Source organism: Microcaecilia unicolor, chromosome 2, assembly GCF_901765095.1.
Source record: "Microcaecilia unicolor chromosome 2, aMicUni1.1, whole genome shotgun sequence".
Lineage (NCBI taxonomy): Eukaryota > Metazoa > Chordata > Amphibia > Gymnophiona > Siphonopidae > Microcaecilia > Microcaecilia unicolor.
The window spans coordinates 544,744,770-544,760,422 of record NC_044032.1 but is presented as its reverse complement, the minus strand read 5'-3'; the positions used below and the strand labels follow the sequence as shown (position 1 = coordinate 544,760,422).

At 46.5% G+C, this 15,653-nt stretch overlaps 1 protein-coding gene across 1 annotated transcript in view; it reads left to right on the top strand.

Annotated features, from left to right (window-relative positions):
* Window positions 1-15,653, top strand: part of ATP8A1 (ATPase phospholipid transporting 8A1) — a 649,985-nt gene that overhangs the window by 294,718 nt on the left and 339,614 nt on the right. The window contains 1 exon segment of the mRNA XM_030191344.1: window positions 10,919-10,963. Coding sequence (XP_030047204.1) covers window positions 10,919-10,963 — 45 coding nt within the window.

The window sequence follows — 15,653 nt, the reverse complement described above, 5'->3', positions numbered from 1 at the left end:
GCAGCCGTGAAAGTCCTTAGAAATGAGAATAACAGTAAAACATTACACACATTTTATTTTTTATTTTTAAAATTTTTTATTTTTAAAATTTTTTATTTATAACCATTTAAATTTTTACAAGCGATAAAACAATTTGATGGAAATACAGAAAAAGTAATATATAGGAATTATTTCAGTCAGGTAATTCTATTCTCTTCCTTAGACCACTAAATAGGGAGAGTGAAACAAAACAAGGAGATCAATTAAACAGTAAACAGAAAAACAAACGTGGTATTAACCTGATTATCCCCAGATGTTACTCGTCTAATTCATTATTCCACATTGATCATCTGATTGGCTTCTTCAAGGCCAATACGGTGTATAGTCAAATCAATTCATTGAAAACATACTTATTGTCCAATATTATTTAGAAATAATACATCTGATTACATTCTTTCTCTTTTAAAAACCAGAAGTTATTTAACAATACATATACTTAAGTCTCTAATTCAAATCCCACTGATTAAAGTAATCCCAGTTTTCACGGGCTTCACTCCTTTTAAAATAATAATTGAGGAAATATTTCTGGAGAAAACTTTAGGAGTCATACCCGGAACTCTGGGAAAAACAATAATCTCGATATTAATCATCTAAAATAATAATCATTTTATTATTCAAAGTTTCTGATCTATTATCATTTTCAAAATCATAACCACTTCTTGCTCGTGTAGAATCATTTGTTATATCAATTTTTCACTCTCAAAGGGTTCAGTTAAATTGTCCATGTAACTCTCTAATAAAATTGTATCTGAAACAAAATTATTTACTGCCACCGTTAGGTCCCGAAGTGCCTTCCAGATGGTATTCAATGTAACCTCCATGGGAGGCAAAAACTCCAAGTTGATTTCTCTTAGGTGTTTAGGAGTGGTTCCGCCGATTCGGGTTCTGCTGTAAACGTCCTCCGTTTCAGCATATGCATCTAACTCACTCCTCCACTCCTTTGGACATGGAGGTTGAATAATTCGGGAGCGATGGAGTTGTTTTTTCCAGGTCCAAGAGCGTCGACGCTCCTTCGCCAGCGCTAATCAAAGGACTCGCCAACCCTTTCATCTGTGGGCAGTTCGTCGCGCAGCGGTCCCACACTTGCTGATCAGGGGACAAAATGCTGGCCATCGGCGGCTGACCGCCGGTTGTCCCCTTCCTCTCAGTTAAGCTAACTGCAATTGCAGAGAGGAAATTTACGTAAAGAATATGAAACTTCAGAGGGCAGCTGGGCTGTTGGGCATACGAACTTCAGGTCGCCATCACCACTCTCCCAGTTTGGGTCACTCTTTGGTTTCTCCTCAGAGGCCTGACTGATATGGGTAACCCTTCAGCATAGCCCTCTCTGTCATTGAAACACAGAAGCCCCTCCACCACTACAAGTTGGTATCCCTTAGGAGGGGACATTACACACATTTTAGAATCACATTATAAACTATTGCAAGGCTTTCAGAGGACAGAACACCACCTCCATTCCTGCTGCTGTGTCAGACTCTCTAGTTGATGTTCGGAATTCTCATCACTTCATAACTAGGAATTCTTTGTGCTTAACGTATGCCTTCTTGAATTTTTTCCACCATTTCTTCCTCAAAGCCATTTTGTGCATTTACCACCCTTTCCATGAAGAAATATTTTGAGATATTGCTTCAGAGTCTAACCCCCTTGGGAGCCCATCAAGAGCAAGGATTCTCAATTCAGTTCTTTGGTTTTAGGGATATTCACAATTAATATTAATTAGAAAGATTTGCATGCATAGTTTCTGTTTTTTCACAAATCTATGTCATGTACCTTCATTGTAGGTGTTCTCAAAATCTGACTGGCTGTCATAACGCTCCTCAGATTTGTGCACCCCAAATTTATGATTTTGCATGTTTTTCTTTGAATATTAACTGTCAATCACATATTTGCTTCTATCACTTTTTCATGTGCACATGGGCCAGCCAGAATTAGAGAGAACATTGTTTACCACCATTTTATCTTTTGTCTTTTAAACAATTTCTAGTCTTGTCAACCATTTTGAGGCCCCATGGGAGTGAGGGGATGCCCAGCTTTGCAAGTGTGCTTAATATTCCGTATGAAATCAAAAGGCATGCTATGATGAATAGACTTGACACAGGTCTGTGTTTTGGCTGAAACGCCTGTGTCAGGAGTCATAACATCTGGAGGATTTTACAAGCAAACTTAAATTGCCTCCATGATGACCTTAATCTGAGTGCAGAGTCCTGGTATATTAGTGTAGGTTAGTGTATTGATAGCAAGCATTGAAATTTGCTTGTGAAATCCTCCAGATGTTATAACTCCTGACGCAGGCATTTCTGCTGAAACATGGACCCGTGTTGAGTCTGTTCATCATAGCAAGCCTTTTGGTACATCACTGTACTGTTTTCTCACATAATAAAGTTTTGTTGTTTTGGGAAGACCAAGGGTCTATCCCTACACCCTTGTATTTACAGCCAGAATGCCAACAGCACTAAGCAAGAAGCAAGATGAGCAGTGGTTAAATGAGTAGAGAAGGGAGAATAAGAAGAGGAAAAAAAAAGGGGGGGGGGGAGGGAGGAAGCCTGACATAGTACCAAAAGGAAGGAAGGAAGGAAGGAAGATAAATCAAACAAGGATCGAGTCTCATGAAATAAGCAGAAGAGCAAGAAACTGAATGCTGAAGAAAACTGCCATAGATACTTGTGTATTCTCCGAGGACAAGCAGGCTGCTTCTTCTCACTAATGGGTGACGTCCACGGCAGCCCCCTCCAATCGGAATCTTCACTAGCAAAGGCCTTTGCTAGCCCTCGCGCGCCGATGCGCACCGCGCATGCGCGGCCGTCTTCCCGGCCGAACCGGCTTGTGTTCATCTGTCTTCTTTTGTCTGCGCTCAGGACGGTCGTGTTTTGCCGCCGTTTCGTGCCCCTCAAGTTGACCTCGCGCGTCTTCGCGATTTTCGCTAAAAAAAAAAAAAAAGAAGGACCTTTACGGTCTTCACCCCTTTCCCGTGCTTCCAGCTTTTGCCCCGCGTAAGTTTCCTTTCGCTTTCGGGACTGGCCTTTTTGGCCTCGGTACGGGTTTTTTCTCCCTTCTTTTTGGTGCCTTCCGTCATCATCGCGAATTTTGATTTCGCCGGCGTGATTTTTCCGCCCATGTCATCGAAGTCTTCCAGCAGCTTCAAGAAGTGCACCCAGTGCGCCCAGGTAATCTCGCTCACTGATAGGCACGCGTCATATCTTCAGTGTCTCGGGGCTGGGCACCGCCCGCAGACCTGTAGTCTTTGCGCTCTTTTGAAAAAGCGGACTCAGGTAGCGAGATTGGCCCAGTGGAACGCGTTGTTCTCGGGCTCTTCGACGACAACAGTACAGGACGCACCGAGCGCATCGGCGTCGACAGCATCGAAGTCATTGACCTCGGCATCGGCTGCATCGACTGCATCGAGGATCCGACCTCCTCCATCGTCGGTACCGAGGCATCGAAGGCTGCGTCGACGTCGGTGGTACCGAGGCCTCCGCTGTTGCTGATGTCGTCAGACGGTGGTGCTTCGTCTGGAGTGCAGGTGAGGGCTGTCCATTCCCCTGCTGGTGGCGGTGAGCCTTCGGATGGGTCTCCCACTACCCTTAGGGCTCCTGCAGTACAGCCCCCCTGAGATCGACCTTCTTTGGCCTTGGCCCCGAGGAAGCGACGGTTGGATTCTTCGTCCTCCTCGTCGGTACCAGGAAGCTTCGGTGACATGCTTCGCTTGAAGAAGTCAAAGAAGCATCGACACCGGTCTCCTTCCCATCTCAGTACCGAGAGCTCTGGGTCGCCGAGGCAGCCGGCACCCAGTAGGCATCGGCACCGGGAGGACCGCTCACCCTCTGTTCAGGAGGTGTCGATGCACTCCCCCTTGGACAGCCCGGAACCGCCTCCACGCCCGGAACAGACTGTGACCTCGACACCTGCATCGGCTTCCCAGTCTTTGTCCACAGCCGCTCTGCACGAGAGTCTCCAGGCCGTTCTTCCAGAGATTCTGGGAGAGCTGTTGCACCCTTCTCCGGTACCGGGAGTGCTTGCGCCCCCCCGTACCGTCGAGTGAGGCGACGGCGGGCCCCTTGCCCGAGGTGAGGTCCCCGGTACTACGGCCGCCTCCCAGATGGACTCCCCAACGACGTCGGCGGAGGGAGCTTCGCCGGTGCTGGCGAGGGAATCCACCTCTCGACGCTCCTACCGTGGCCGTATTTCCACGGAGTCGAGAGTCGTGAACTTGTGTCTGATACCGATGGTGAGGCCTCGTGGGAGGAGGAGGAGGACATCAGATATTTCTCTGATGAGGAGTCTGATGGCCTTCCTTCTGATCCCACTCCCTCTCCTGAAAGGCAGCTTTCTCCTCCCGAGAGTCTGTCTTTCGCAGCCTTTGTCCGGGAGATGTCTATGGCCATCCCCTTCCCGGCGGTTGTGGAGGATGAGCCCAGGGCTGTGATGTTTGAGCTCTTGGACTATCCTTCTCCACCTAAGGAAGCGTCCACAGTACCCATGCATCATGTCCTAAAAAAGACATTGCTGGCGAACTGGACCAAGCCTCTAACTAATCCCCACATTCCAAGAAGATCGAATCCCAGTATCGGATCCATGGGGACCCACAGCTGATGCGCACGCAGTTGCCTCACGACTCTGGTGTGGTGGATCTGGCTCTAAAGAAGGCTAAGAGTTCTAGAGAGCATGCTTTGGCGCCCCCGGGCAAAGACTCCAGAACCTTAGACTCCTTTGGGAGGAAGGCCTATCATTCCTCTATGCTCGTGACCAAAATCCAGCCTTACCAGCTCTACACGAGCATCCATATGCGGAACAATGTGCGGCAGTTGGCGGGCTTGGTGGACAAGCTCCCTCCTGAGCAAGCCAAGCCGTTTCAGGAGGTGGTCAGGCAGCTGAAGGCGTGCAGAAAATTCCTGGCCAGAGGGATATATGATACCTTTGATGTTGCGTCCAGGGCCGCTGCTCAAGTGTGGTGATGCGCAGACTCTCATGGCTGCGTGCCTCCGACCTGGAGAATAGGATCCAGCAGCGGATTGCGGACTCTCCTTGCCAAGCGGACAACATTTTTGGAGAAAAAGTCGAACAGGTGGTAGAACAACTCCACCAGCGGGATACCGCTTTCGACAAGTTCTCCCCGCCGGCAGCCTGTTCAGGTAGACGTTTTTAAGGGGGAAGGAGGGCTGTTCCCTACTCTTCTGGTAAGCGTAGGTACAATCCTCCCTCTCGCCAGCCTGCGGCCCAGGCTAAGCCCCAGCGCGCTCGCTCTCATCAGCAGCGTGCGCCTCAGCAAGGCCCCACAGCTCCCCAGCAAAAGCAGGGGACGAGCTTTTGACTGGCTCCAGCAGAGCATAGCCGACATCAACGTGTCCGTGCCGGGCGATCTGCCGGTTGGGGGGAGGTTGAAAGTTTTTCACCAAAGGCCTCTTGTAACCTCCGACCGTTGGGTTCTTCAAATAGTCTGGCAAGGATACACCCTCAATTTGGCCTCGAAGCCTCCAAATTGCCCACCGGGAGCTCAGTCCTACAGCTTCCAGCACAAGCAGGTACTTGCAGAGGAATTCTCTGCCCTTCTCAGCGCCAATGCGGTCGAGCCCGTGCCATCCGGGCAAGAAGGGCTGGGATTCTATTCCAGGTACTTCCTTGTGGAAAAGAAAACAGGGAGGATGCGTCCCATCCTAGACCTAAGGGCCCTGAACAAATATCTGGTCAAGGAAAAGTTCAGGATGCTTTCCCTGGGCACCCTTCTTCCCATGATTCAGGAAAACGATTGGCTATGCTCTCTGGACTTGAAGGATGCCTACACGCACATCCCGATACTGCCAGCTCACAGGCAGTATCTGCGATTTCAGCTGGGCACACCTCACTTCCAGTACTGGGCTCGCCTCTGCGCCCAGAGTGTTCACGAAGTGCCTGGCTGTAGTAGCAGCGGCGCTTTGCAGGCTGGGAGTGCACATGTTCCTTTATCTCGACGATTGGCTGGTGAAGAACCCATCCGAGGCAGGAGCTCTACAGTCCATGCAGATGACTATTCGCCTCCTGGAGCTACTGGGGTTTGTGATAAATTATCCAAAGTCCCACCTTCTCCCAGTACAGAGACTCGAATTCATAGGAGCTCTGCTGGATTCTCGGATGGCTCGTGCCTATCTCCCAGAGACGAGAGCCAACAACTTGTTGTCCCTCGTCTCTCGGGTGCGAGCGTCCCAGCAGATCACAGCTCGGCAGATGTTGAGATTGCTGGGCCACATGGCCTCCACAGTTCATTTGACGCCCATGGCCCATCTTCACATGCGATCTGCTCAATGGACCCTAGCTTCCCAGTGGTTTCAGGCTGCTGGGGATCTAGGGGACGTGATCCACCTGTCCACGAGTTTTCTCAAATCCCTGCAGTGGTGGACGATTTGGTCCAATTTGACTTTGGGATGTCCTTTTCAAATTCCTCAGCCACAAAAAGTGCTGACTACGGATGCGTCTCTCCTGGGGTGGGGAGCTCATGTCGATGGGCTTCACACCCAGGGAAGCTGGTCCCTCCAGGAACAAGGTCTACAGATCAATCTCCTGGAGTTGTGAGCGGTCTGGAACGCTCTGAAGGCTTTCAGAGATCGGCTGTCCCACCAAATTATCCAAATTCAGACAGACAACCAGGTTGCCATGTATTACATCAACAAGCAGGGGGGCACTGGATCTCGCCCCCTGTGTCAGGAGGCCGTCAGCATGTGGCTGTGGGCTCGCCGTTACGGCATGTTGCTCCAAGCCACATATCTGGCAGGCGTAAACAACAGTCTGGCCGACAGGTTGAGCAGGATTATGCAACCTCACGAGTGGTCGCTCAACTCCAGAGTAGTGCGCCGGATCTTCCAGGTGTGGGGCACCCCCTTGGTAGATCTCTTTGCATCTCGAGCCAACCACAAGGTCCCTCAGTTTTGTTCCAGACTTCAGGCCCACGGCAGACTGGCATCGGATGCCTTCCTCCTGGATTGGAGGGACGGCCTGCTGTATGCTTATCCTCCCATACCTCTGGTGGGGAAGACTTTGTTGAAACTCAAGCAAGACCGTGGCACCATGATTCTGATTGCTCCATTTTGGCTGCGTCAGATCTGGTTCCCCCTTCTTCTGGAGTTGTCCTACGAAGAACCGTGGAGATTGGAGTGTTTTCCGACCCTCATCACCCAGAACGAAGAGGCGCTGCTGCATCCCAACCTCCAGTCTCTGGCTCTCACGGCCTGGATGTTGGGAGCGTAGACTTTGCCTCTTTGGGTCTGTCAGAGGGTGTCTCCCGTGTCTTGCTTGCTTCCAGAAAAGATTCCACTAAGAGGAGCTACTTCTTTTTATGGAGGAGGTTTGCCGTCTGGTGTGACAGCAAGGCCCTAGATCCTCGTTCTTGTCCTACACAGACCCTGCTTGAGTACCTTCTACGCTTGTCTGAGTCTGGTCTTAAGACCAACTCTGTAAGGGTTCATTTTAGTGCGATTAGTGCATACCATTACCATGTGGAAGGTAAGCCGATCTTAGGACAGCCTGTAGTTGTTCTCTTCATGAGAGGTTTGCTTTTGTCAAAGCCCCCCATCAAACCTCCTACAGTGTCATGGGATCTCAATGTCGTTCTCACCCAGCTGATGAAACCTCCTTTTGAGCCATTGAACTCCTGCCATCTGAAGTACTTGACCTGGAAGGTCATTTTCTTGGTGGCAGTTACTTCAGCTCGTAGAGTCAGTGAGCTTCAGGCCCTGGTAGCTCATGCTCCTTATACCAAGTTTCATCACAATAGAGTAGTCCTCCGCACTCACCCTAAGTTCTTGCCGAAGGTAGTGTCAGAGTTCCATCTGAACCGTCAATTGTCTGCCAATATTTTCCCCCGTCCTCATTCCTGCCTGCTGAACGTCAGCTGCACACATTGGACTGCAAAAGAGCAGTGGCCTTCTATCTGGAGCGGACACCAGCCCAACAGACAGTCTGCCCAAATGTTTGTTTCTTTGATCCTAACAGGAGGGGAGTGGCTGTGGAGAAACGCACCATATCCAATTGGCTAGCAGATTGCATTTCCTTCACTTATGCCCAGGCTGGGCTGGCTCTTGAGGGTCATGTCACGGCTCACAATGTTAGAGCCATGGCAGCGTCAGTGGCCCACTTGAAGTCAGTCACTATTGAAGAGATCTGCAAAGCTGCGACGTGGTCATCTGTCCACACATTCACATCTCATTACTGCCTGCAGCAGGATACCCGACGCGACAGTTGGTTCGGGCAGTCAGTGCTTCAGAATCTGTTCGGGGTTTAGAATCCAACTCCACCCCCCTAGGCCCATGTTTTATTCTGTTCCAGGCTACACTCTCTGTTAGTTGGATAAGTTGTTAGGGTCAATCTCAGTTATGTCCTCGCCGTTGCGAGGCCCAATTGACCATGTTTGTTGTTTTAGTGAGCCTGGGGGCGGGGGATACCCCCATCAGTGAGAACAAGCAGCCTGCTTTGTCCTCGGAGAAAAGCTAATGCTACATACTTGTAGAAAGTATTCTCCGAAGACAGCAGGCTGATTGTTCTCACAAACCCGCCCGCCTCCCCTTTGGAGTTGTGTCTTCCCTTGTCTTTGTCTTGCTACATACGGGACTGACGAGCCGGTTTGGGCGGGAAGACGGCTGCGCATGCGCGGTGCACATTGGCGCGCGAGGGCTAGCAAAGGCCTTTGCTAGTGAAGATTCCGATTGGAGGGGGCTGCCGTGGACGTCACCTATCAGTGAGAACAATCAGCCTGCTGTCCTCGGAGAATACCTTCTACAAGTATGTAGCATTCGCTTTATTTGTACCCTAACTTTTATTAGCTTCCGATAACTCATATATTGGTTGACAGGCCAGCATCTCTCCTTCCCCTCCTTATTCCCCTCAGGATCAAGCATCTCCTCTCCTGAGGTCTCCCACTCCCACAGGCATCAGTGCCAGCAGATTTTCTCTCTCCCCCTCCCCCCTCCCTTTCTCATGTGTTTGCTTTCTTCTATACCTGTTTTCCAGTGTTCATTGCTGTTTCTGTGCAGGTATGGGGCCTTTCAGTACAGGCCTGTTCTCAGACATGCTGCTGCAGTCCGCCCTCTGCCAGCAAGAAATACTACTACTACTAAGAAATACATCACGGGAACTCTATTGATACATTTCCTGTTGGGGTAGAAATACTGGTAGACTTATGTATAGGTTGCCCCCCCCCCCCCTTAAATTTAAACCTCAAAAATGATCATAAATTTTGTGCTTGTATGCAAGTATATACAACACAGTTCAGAAGATAATTATAGACGCTGCTGTTGCATAGATTTAATCTTCCTTTGTATTTTTTTTTTAAACTTGAGCTTTATATTTGTAAATTTGCCTTCCTGCTGGCTGTTCTCACTAAGGCTTCCTACTGTTTGGTTTCACTGTTTTGAAACATTTTCAGAGATAAATTCTGCACTGTTATGACTTTGTTTTGATTAGAGGTTCCAGGATGCTATTGTCATGGAGAGAAAAAGCTTTTGTATTTATTGAATCAGATTGAACTGCAGCAACACAGGTTTAAAATGTTGAGAAATTTGTATTTAACCTGTGCTCAGGATTGAATACTGCAAACAGTGGGGCTGATATTCAAAGCATTTAACCACAGAGGAGCGACTGCTACCCTGATAGATGCAAGTGAGAGAGATATCCAGCAGCACAATCTGGATAGTGTCAATTGGGAGGGGGTGGTTGTGCTATTTGGTTAGCTGTCTGAAAATTGCCACTAACTTGATAGCACAGCCAGTCAGTCAGCATTGAGTTGTGATATTTAGAAGCCACTACCCGAATACTGCTTGCCAAATATTTTTTTAAAAATCTGTGGTAGCTTGATTTTAAAAGAACACTAACTGCTGCGGACTGGACTCTGAGAGGGGAGGGGGATTTTTTTCTGCTTTTAAGGGTAGAGAAAAATTTAGGGGTCGTTTAAAAAGGCATATTAGCATTTTTGGTGCGCGGTAATACTTAGTGCATGCTAAACGCTAGAGACACCCATAGGAATATATGGGCGTCTGTAGCATTTAGCTCACACCTATTTTTAGTGTTTTAAAACGCTAGCATGCCTTTGTAAAAGGATCCCTTAGTTTAGAAGATAAAGTAATAGATCACAATAATCTCTGAGAGTGAATGTAAAATGCTGGTCTTATACTATAAAATATTATTGTACACTGTTCATGTACCCTCCTTGGTGTAGACAAAGACTTTTGAAAATCGGTTTTGTTGCTTAATTTTCAGCTTAAAGAAGGAAAAGCTCATTAACATCAGTGTTCTTCCCCGGGACCATTTGAATGGATATACCAGCAGGCTGATTTTACTGAGCATCTGGCCAATTTAACAGAAAATTGTATAATACTGTGCGGTACTCCCCAACCCCCATTCCCACATAGCTGGCAAGCATTTCTGGGGAGAACACTGAACATGTCAGTAGTGCATGTATGCAAAACTAGTTTGGAATGGAGTAGTAGGCTAGTGATTAGTGCAGCAGACTTTGATCCTGGGAAACTGGGTTTGATGCTCACTGCAGCTCCTTCTGACTCTGGGCAAGTTACTTAAGTCTGCATTGCCCCAGGTACAAATAAGTACCTGTATATACTATATAAGCCGCTTTGAGTGTAGTTGCAAAAACCACAGAAAGGCGGTATATGAAGTCCCCATTCCCTTCCGTTCCATTTGCAGTAGGTCTGTGTTTTTCTTGAGTGTGTTATGTATCGTACTGTAAAACTTTACTATACAGCTTATCAGATGCAGTAATTTGTGCCTTTTCTAGTACACTTACTAATGTTATGAGGATTTCTGTTATGCTAATGGAATTGTTGAAGTTTTGTCTTTCTCATTTTGTCTTTCTTTCTGTGGTTCTGCCTCCTTTTTATTTCAATCCTCTTGGCTCCTTGTCTAGCCATTGCCCTGTGCCTGATGACTATAGCTATTCTGAAGATGACTGGTAAGCATTAACAGTCTTCTCTAATATTTGTCTTACCTCTTGATTCGATATGTATGTTCTTTTAATTGTATTTGATAGGATTTCAGGAATTGTATACATTATATGTTGTGAATTGTACAGTAGAATTTGTTTAATCATATATTACAAGACTGTAATTCACTGTGTAGTTTTCTGATGACATGATGCATCGCTAGAGTGAAACTCTAAAAAAAAGAGAATATATACATATTTACAAATTCTTTTTGTTTTAATTAGAATACTCAAAATGTTTTCCTTTTTGTGTGTCTGTATAATATTCCATGTCCTCCCAATGATGTGGGCTTGCTGTTCTGTTTCCTTTGGATAATTTCTTCTTCTTTGTTTAAAAGTACCAAATGTCAGCATAGCCCAAGCTTTTGTATGCATTCCAGAAAAGTGGGCAATGATTTGCTTCCAATAACTGCAATAATAGACCACACCACCAAAAATAAACATTGCTTCAGTTTTATCTGAACTTGGTGGCTGACAAATCAGATGTGTGTCCCTTTTTGTTTTCATAGGATTTGACACTTTAGTGATATTACTGTTTCTGATTGGATTCCAGAAGATTTTTAAATGACAGAAGAACCATTGCATTTTGCCAACGCAGTGGAGAGGCAGTGTTGTCCTATCTATTAATCAATTGGGGAGAGTTGCACAATTGCATAAGAAGTTTGTTGTTTTTTTTTTTAACTTTAATTTTTATTGATTTTATAACAGCAAAAACGGTAACGACAAAGGTCAATGTATAACAGCAAGGATATTTATCGACATAAAGAACATATTCAACTCAATTGAATCAAGGTGGAAAGATAATCGTCTAAGATTTTCCATTTACACAGTCTAGCTAGTATGCCTGAAGAATGAAAGATTATCAGTTGCTCATGTTTCTTAAATAACAAGGTCCAGTTCCACCACATGTAAATATTGATGCTCGAGTTGTCTTTCTAGTGCATGATTATTAGCTTTAATACCACTGTGATTAAGAAGTCAAAAAGAGATTTTTTTGTTATCTGAGATTGAGAAGGAAGTCGATATAAATTTCCATAGACTATATATATATATATATATATATATATATATATATATATATATATATATGCAGAGGTGCTTGAAATTTAAAGATGTCTTGAAATGTAGTCGACTGTCCAGAAGATTTTTAAATTAGGGCATTCAGATATAAGATGAAGCAGAGTACCTGTGGTAGACTGACAGGACCAACAGAGATCAGATGAGTACTGCAACATGAGTGGATGATATGAGATTGAAATGCCTTGTAGAAGATGTTAATTAGTTCTCAATATGCTCAGCTTCTTCACACTTATATCTTATATTGCACAGGTCAGTAGGATCGGAGGATCATAATAGGATCCATCAGATAAGCGTATTCGCCTCCATTGTGGCTGAACAATTCAATGAACCAAGCATACTTTTAGGGGCGGTACCGCAATCCTCATCAGTCCAGTTTTTTTTTTACTGTTTTTTACTGCTTTTTACTATTAATCCTTATTTTGGTATCAGAACGATTTTTTATATTTTCAGTTTTCTTTATAATATGCATTTACAAAAAGTTTAGCATTGGTACTTAGCTTTTAGGCTACATTCAACTATACATGATGGAGACCAGTTGTCACCAACATAGATCCATGTTCGCTTACAAGCTGTTTCAAGGTAGTCTCCTATAAAAAATCATATAAGATTAATACTTAACTTCTGTCAGGGCTATTATGCACCGATTCACATCTTGACCGTTACTAACCAAGAATGCTTCTAACTGGCGGCGTCTACAAGATGTCCCATCATGCCAACATCTTCTAGAAGATGTTGACATGATGGGACACTGAACAAGAATCATTAGTGAAAGTATCAGTGTGTCTAGTAGAGGTCACCTTAGCAGTGTCCCAGGTAGATTTGATGTGTTGTTGTGATTGGAGCCAATGTAAACACTGAGAGTCCAGTAGTTTATGCTCAACTGCAGCTGTGCAGAAGATTTAAGATTTCCTTTATCTTTCAGTTGACTAAGGTACCAAATATTACAATTTTGCCAAATATGCCAACTAACGAACTCTGTATTAATTAGGCTAGTCTTGTTGTTCCATATAACCACATCATCTATAACATTAGAGGATTTAGATAATTCAACTGATAACTTATGAAAGGCTCTCCTAGTAGCTATGGAGACATAATTGTTTGAGGAATTGTTTTTGAAGATCTGATGTGGGGAATTAGCCAAAATTAGTTTTTTGTGTGCCCATGTTTTGGTCCCCCTTTTTCCCTCTTCCCTTAAACTTTTAGATTGTGTCCAATTTTTAAGTTCCCTTTGTTTTCCGCGTCTCTAGGCTGAGTTTAGGCCTTGACTTCGGATGGGTTTATTTCCTGGTTCCTTTTTTCGGCACTGTCACTTCATTTGATTTGAATGCAGATGTTTTTCCGTCCATGTCCACTCAAGTTCCCAGTGGCTTCAAGCGCTGTACCCGGGACAATCAGACACTCATTCTTGGAGTTGTCAGTGTTTAGGGCCCGACCATAGCCCTGCTAACTGTGTCCTCTGTCTTTGGATGAAGAAATGGACCCAGGTTGCCAGAGAGGCTGAATGCACAAAGATTTTTGGAACGAAGTCCGATTCCTTGGCATCGGGGTCGGCAGTGTTGGCATCAATGTTGAGGCAGGCATTGGGAGCATCGGTCCGCATGGCTTCTACTGGACCTCGTGATACTGGGTGCAGTAGTGCATCGAGTGGGTCTCTCCACCTGTCTTGATGCCGACTGCTGTGCAGGGCTCCCAGGACTGTCCAGCATCGGACCCGACCCCGAGGCGACATAAGGATTCATCCTCATTGGCACAGAGGAGTCTTGATGCCGAGCATCGGATGAAGGCCAAGATGCATTGGCATCGGTCTTCCTTGACGCATGGTGCTGAGGGATTTGGCACTGAAGAAACATCGGCACCAGGAGGACCACTCCTCCTCTGTCCAAGAGGTGCCGATGCATTGGTCCCCTAGCAGCCAAGATCCAACTCCTGTCTCGACCCCGGCAGTTCTGCAGCATGTTTTGGAACCGGTGCCCCATTCTTTCCTGGTGTCAGCCCTCAATGAACTTATCCCGGCCTTGCTTTCTGAGCTACTGGATGGCCTTTTGCAATGGTGTGCATCACCATCAGAGGTGCTTGCGCCTACCCTGCTGGCTATGCTCTCTGGACTTGAGGGATGCATATACTCATGTCCTGATACTTCCAGCCCGCCGGGAGTATCTCTGATTTTGGCTGGGAGCACATCACTACGTGTTGCTTTTTGGTCCCACGTCAACTCTCAGGGTATTTACCAAATGTCTAGCAGTAGTCGCAGTGTCGCTACGCAGACTGGGAGTCCACTCAATTAGTGGCTAATGAAGAGTACATTGGAGGACAGTGCTCAGGAGTCCATGCAGAGGACTATTTGAGTGCTAGAGATACTAGGGTTCGTTATAAACTACCCCAAGTTCCATCTTCACCCTGATCAACAATTGGAATTCATTGTAGCCCTGCTTGATACACAGCAGGTTTAAGCGTTTCTCCCAGGACCAAGAGCAGACACTCATCGCTCTGGCTTCTCAGGTTCGAGCCTCACAGCAGGTCACAGCTCAGCAGATGTTGAGGTTGTTGGGCTACATGATTTCCACAGTTTGTGACACCCATGACACACCTTCACAAGAGATCTGTCTTATGGACCCTAGCCTCCCAGTGGTGTCAGGCTATGGGAGAGCTAGCAGATGTCATACGAGTGTCTCGAGAGCTTGTTCACTCTCTGCTCTTGTGGACCATTCAATCCAATTTGGCTCTGGGACTACATTCCAAATTCTTCAGCCTCAAAAGTTTGTGACAACAGATGCATCTCTCCTTGGTTGGGAAGCTCATGTAGATGGACTTCATACTCAAGGAGCCTGGTCCCTCTAGGAAACAGGTCTTCAGATCAATCTTCTGGAGCTCCGGGCTATCTGGAATGCTCTTAATGGCTTTTAGAGATTGACTGTCCAGCCAAATTGTGCTCATTCAAACAGACAACCAGGTTGCAATGTATCACACCAACAAGCAGAGGGACACCGAATCACGCCCTCTGTGTCAGGAGACGTCTGGATGTGGTGCTGGGAGATTGTCTGTCCAACCAAATATGTGCTCATTCAAACAGACAATCAGGATGCAAAGAAATTACACCAACAAGCAGGGGGGCACCGGATCACGCTCCCTGTGTCAGGAGGCCGTCTGGATATGGTGCTGGGAGATCAGCTGTCCAACCAAATTATGCTCATTCAAAGAGACAATCAGGTTGCAATGAATTACACCAACAAGCAGGTGGGCACCGGATCACGCCCTCTATGTCTAGAGGCCCTCTGGATATGGCGCTGGGCTCGCCATTATTCGTATTCCTTCGGGTCACATCTGGTGGGCAAAAACAAGAGTCTGACTGACAGAATGAGCAGGATTATGCAACCACATGAGTGGTCCCTCAACTTGGGAGTTGCCCGCGAAATCTTCCGAGCATGGGGCACCCCCTTGGTGAATCTCTTTGACATTCAGCTGAATCACAAAGCCGCTCATTTCTGTTCTAGACTTCTGGCTTATGACAGGCTAGTGTCAAATGCCTTCCTCCTGCATTGGGGGACAGGTCTTCTGTATGTGTATCCTCCCATCCCTCTTG